This window comes from Simochromis diagramma, unplaced genomic scaffold (genome assembly GCF_900408965.1).
Source record: "Simochromis diagramma unplaced genomic scaffold, fSimDia1.1 OVJJ01000131.1, whole genome shotgun sequence".
NCBI lineage: Eukaryota > Metazoa > Chordata > Actinopteri > Cichliformes > Cichlidae > Simochromis > Simochromis diagramma.
Window position 1 is genome coordinate 9,973,342 of NW_024387200.1, and position 3,721 is coordinate 9,977,062.

At 43.9% G+C, this 3,721-nt stretch overlaps 1 protein-coding gene across 1 annotated transcript; it reads left to right on the forward strand.

Moving 5' to 3' along the window:
- Positions 1-2,866: 2,866 nt before the first annotated feature.
- On the forward strand, positions 2,867-3,721 carry LOC120745803 (the record flags this gene model as incomplete). The annotated part of the gene is made up of 1 exon (XM_040050960.1): positions 2,867-3,721. A coding segment is annotated over exon 1 (855 nt), but the record flags the coding sequence as incomplete, so codon positions are not given.

Below are 3,721 nucleotides of genomic sequence, written 5' to 3' on the forward strand. Positions count from 1 at the left end.
CCCAGTCCCTGAGCTCCTGCTGCTGCACCCACAGGTATGTACAGCAAGCACTGATACCTTTTTAGTCAGTGGGATTGCCTTGTGATCACCTTAAATATCTACAACCAATCTGATTATATCCTGTTTTTGTTTTGTTTGTTTTTTTCAATGTTGAAATTAAAATCTAGTAGCAGCCTTCTCATTTCTTTGTGTTTTGTGCTTTTTTACAGGCCCACAGGGGAGGACGGCTCCGAGGCAGATGAGGGACGGGTCCCAGGACGTTCCATCGGCGGTGGAGCTGGCCATCCTGAAGTCCCTGAAGAGGCCACGCCAGTCTCCAATGGAGCATTTCCTCCTCAGCCATGTTCCTGCTCTGGAGAGCAGCTGGTCCTTTTTATTCCTGTCTCTCTGTAAATACTTATATTTTATATATTTATGTTTAATGTTTTTCTGTTTGAGACTTTTAATATTATTTCAAATAAATTTTTATAATGACTAATGTCTCAGTTCTACTACACAGCAAATGTTGGCACACGACTTGACACATGTAGAATTTATTTCATATTATACTAATGACAAAATATACTAATACAGTGAGATGCAAAGGTTTGGGCAACCTTGTTAATAGACATCATTTTCCTGTATAAATCGTTGGTTGTTACAATAAAAAATGTCAGTTAAATATCATACAGGAGACACACACAGTGATATTTGAGAAGTGAAAAGAAGTTTACTGGATTTACAGAAAGTGTGCAATAATTGTTTAAACAAAATCAGGCAGGTCCATAAATTTGGGCACCACAAAAAATAAATGAAATAAATATTTAGTGTATATCAATGTGTGTGTCTCCTATATGATATATGGGGCGCCTTTGTCTGGACGTGCTTCCCATCCAGAGCTGCACAGCACAGAGGAAAGTTCCAGCGCTCCTGGAATCCCTCTGTGATGGACCGCCAGTCTCCAGGTGAAGGCACAGCCATGAAGTCGTCCACTAGACAGTCCCAGGTGGCCGTCGCTGCCTGGGGGGTGATTTGGCTCACCGTGGACACACCGACTCTGTAACTGAACGCTTGGTGCTGAAGGAGTCCGCGGTGACAAGGAACCTGGACAAAATTGTTCAAAATCAGTATTATGTGTACTGCAGTTACAAAATACATTATTCAAATTCCAAAATACTTTTGTGATGTCAGATTTAAATCACAAAACTTAAATCTTACATAAAACATTTTGTAATTATAAGGATAATTACAAAATGTATATTAGATCATATCTAAAACAGTTGTGTTTTGTTTTAACTTTAACATATCATAATTTGATTGGTAGCAACTTTCACAACTACAGTGAGCCAATCACTCATAATTCCTAAACATGTCAATCAGGTAGGAATGAAGTGAGACATTAATAGAAATAAAGAGTTGTATGTTGACATGTAGCCCTTTCCTTGCTTAAATCATTAATATTTTTGAAAAATTAATCTGTGATAAGACATAGCTTATCAAGATAGAACCATGTAACTAAAGATGAACCAAACTGTTCACAGTTTTATCTAACTCTGTTTTAATAAAGGCTGGTGACCCCTGCTATAGAGTCTGACAGCTGCAGGGATTATATACAAATATTCAACTATCCCAGAATTAAACCAGTTCTAAATAAAAAGGAGTGAGTATCACTACAAGGTTAACTCAGTGGTGCTAATGCTACAGTTTGATATCAGCAAACACCGAGCGCATACATTGATGTGACACCACAGCCATGCTATCATGCAAACACTGATAACAGCATAAATCGAATTAAATCGGGACTTGATGAGAGCTTCTGAGTATCACTAGAAATATTATAAACAGTCGTCTCTGTACAACAGTTTGCTTTCAGTAAACACCGACAGCATTCACTGTTAGCATAGCACATCCATGTTAGCAGTGTATAAATGGATGGTTTAGCATATATTAGCACAGGTATCAATAAAGGACTACCGTATTAAACACTTTTACTAACCTCAGGCAGACGGACAGGCGCTCTGCAGGTGGGATTGAGCACCTGTAATTGGTGTCTAGGCGGGCGATTCTGGGACCGACGCGGGACAGCAGGTCCTCAAACTGGCCGAGTGAATGACGGTGATAGCGCTGGAATCGTCCGTCATCCAGGCGCAGCTCCTGGAGCAAGTGGTGAAACTCACCAAACTGCTCACGCCTCTGGAGGACCTGATGGACCCAGGTACGGCAAGGATGTCCTTTACGCCGCTACTCTGCTCTCCACAGTAAATAGAGAAGGGAGACTCTCTCTTCAAGCGCTAGCTCGACAGCTGCCATCTTGCAAAGATACCGGTCTTGCAAAACTTCCTCCCACATCCCTCCCACATTTCCGGTTCACGCGCGTTAAAATATGATATTTTGGGGCGCGATGGATTTTTCTTGGACACGCGTAGAGAGTGCGAATGTGCACGCGTCAAGTTAGGGGCGTTTGGGGCTTTTTTCACGCGCCCATCGCGTTCGGTGTGAACACACCGTAAGGCCGGCCACCAGACGCTCGCCCTCGGGCGTCTCCCCTCCAGAGAGGAGTTAAACAGTCTGATGGCGTGTGGGTCAAAGGAGTTTTCAAGTCTGTGGGTTCTTGTCTTGGTCACTTGGTGTTCGCTCGCTCTGCGGTAGAGTATCACTTCCTGTTCCTGCTCAAACACAGTGGTGTTTCTGAGTAGCTTATTTGCTTAGCAATTTAATTAACAACTTTTAAATGCATTCTTTTTCATAGTATAATCTTCACGTGCTTCATCCGAAGCACACTTTCTATGTACTCACTACCTAATTTATAGCCAAAGTATTCACTCACTGTCTCTGTACTGTTTCGCTAGCTTAGCTTAGCTTAGCTCGTAGCCGACTCGTTAGCACCATGGCTACTTCACCTCTCCCTCCTGCACTTTCTTGCTCATTGTGTCAGATGTTTAGTTACTCCTCGGCCTCCTTTAGCAGTAATGATATCTGTAACAAATGTAGCATATTTGCAGCTCTGGAGGCCAGGATTACTGAATTGGAGACTCGGCTTCGCACCCTTCATTCACCCATAGCTAGCCAGCCCCCTGTAGCTGGTGCAGCCGAAGATAGCGTAGGCCCCGCTAGCTGTTCCCCGGCAGATCCCAAGCAGCTGGGGAAAGAGGGCGGCTGGGTGACGGTGAGGAGGAAGCATAGTCCTAAACAGAAGCCCCAGGTACACCACCAACCCGTTCATGTGTCTAACCGTTTTTCCCCACTCGGCGACACACCCGCCGGGGGTCAAACTCTGGTAATTGGTGATTCTGTTCTCAGACATGTGAAGCTAGAGACGCCAGCAACCATAGCCAATTGTCTTCCAGGGGCCAGAGCAGGCGACATTGAAGGAAATTTAAAACTGCTGGCTAAGGGTAAACGTAAATTCAGTAAGATCATAATTCACGTCGGCAGTAATGACACCCGGTTACGCCAATCGGAGGTCACTAAAATCAATATTGAATCGGTGTGCAACTTTGCCAAAACAATGTGGGACTCTGTAGTTTTCTCTGGTCCCCTCCCCAATCAGACCAGGAGTGACATGTTTAGCCGCATGTTCTCCTTAAATTGCTGGCTGTCTGAGTGGTGTCCCAGAAACGATGTGGGCTTCATAGATAATTGGCAAACCTTCTGGAGGAAACCTGGTCTTGTTAGGAGAGACGGCATCCATCCCACTTTGGATGGAGCAGCTCTCATTTCTAGAAATATGGACAAATTTATT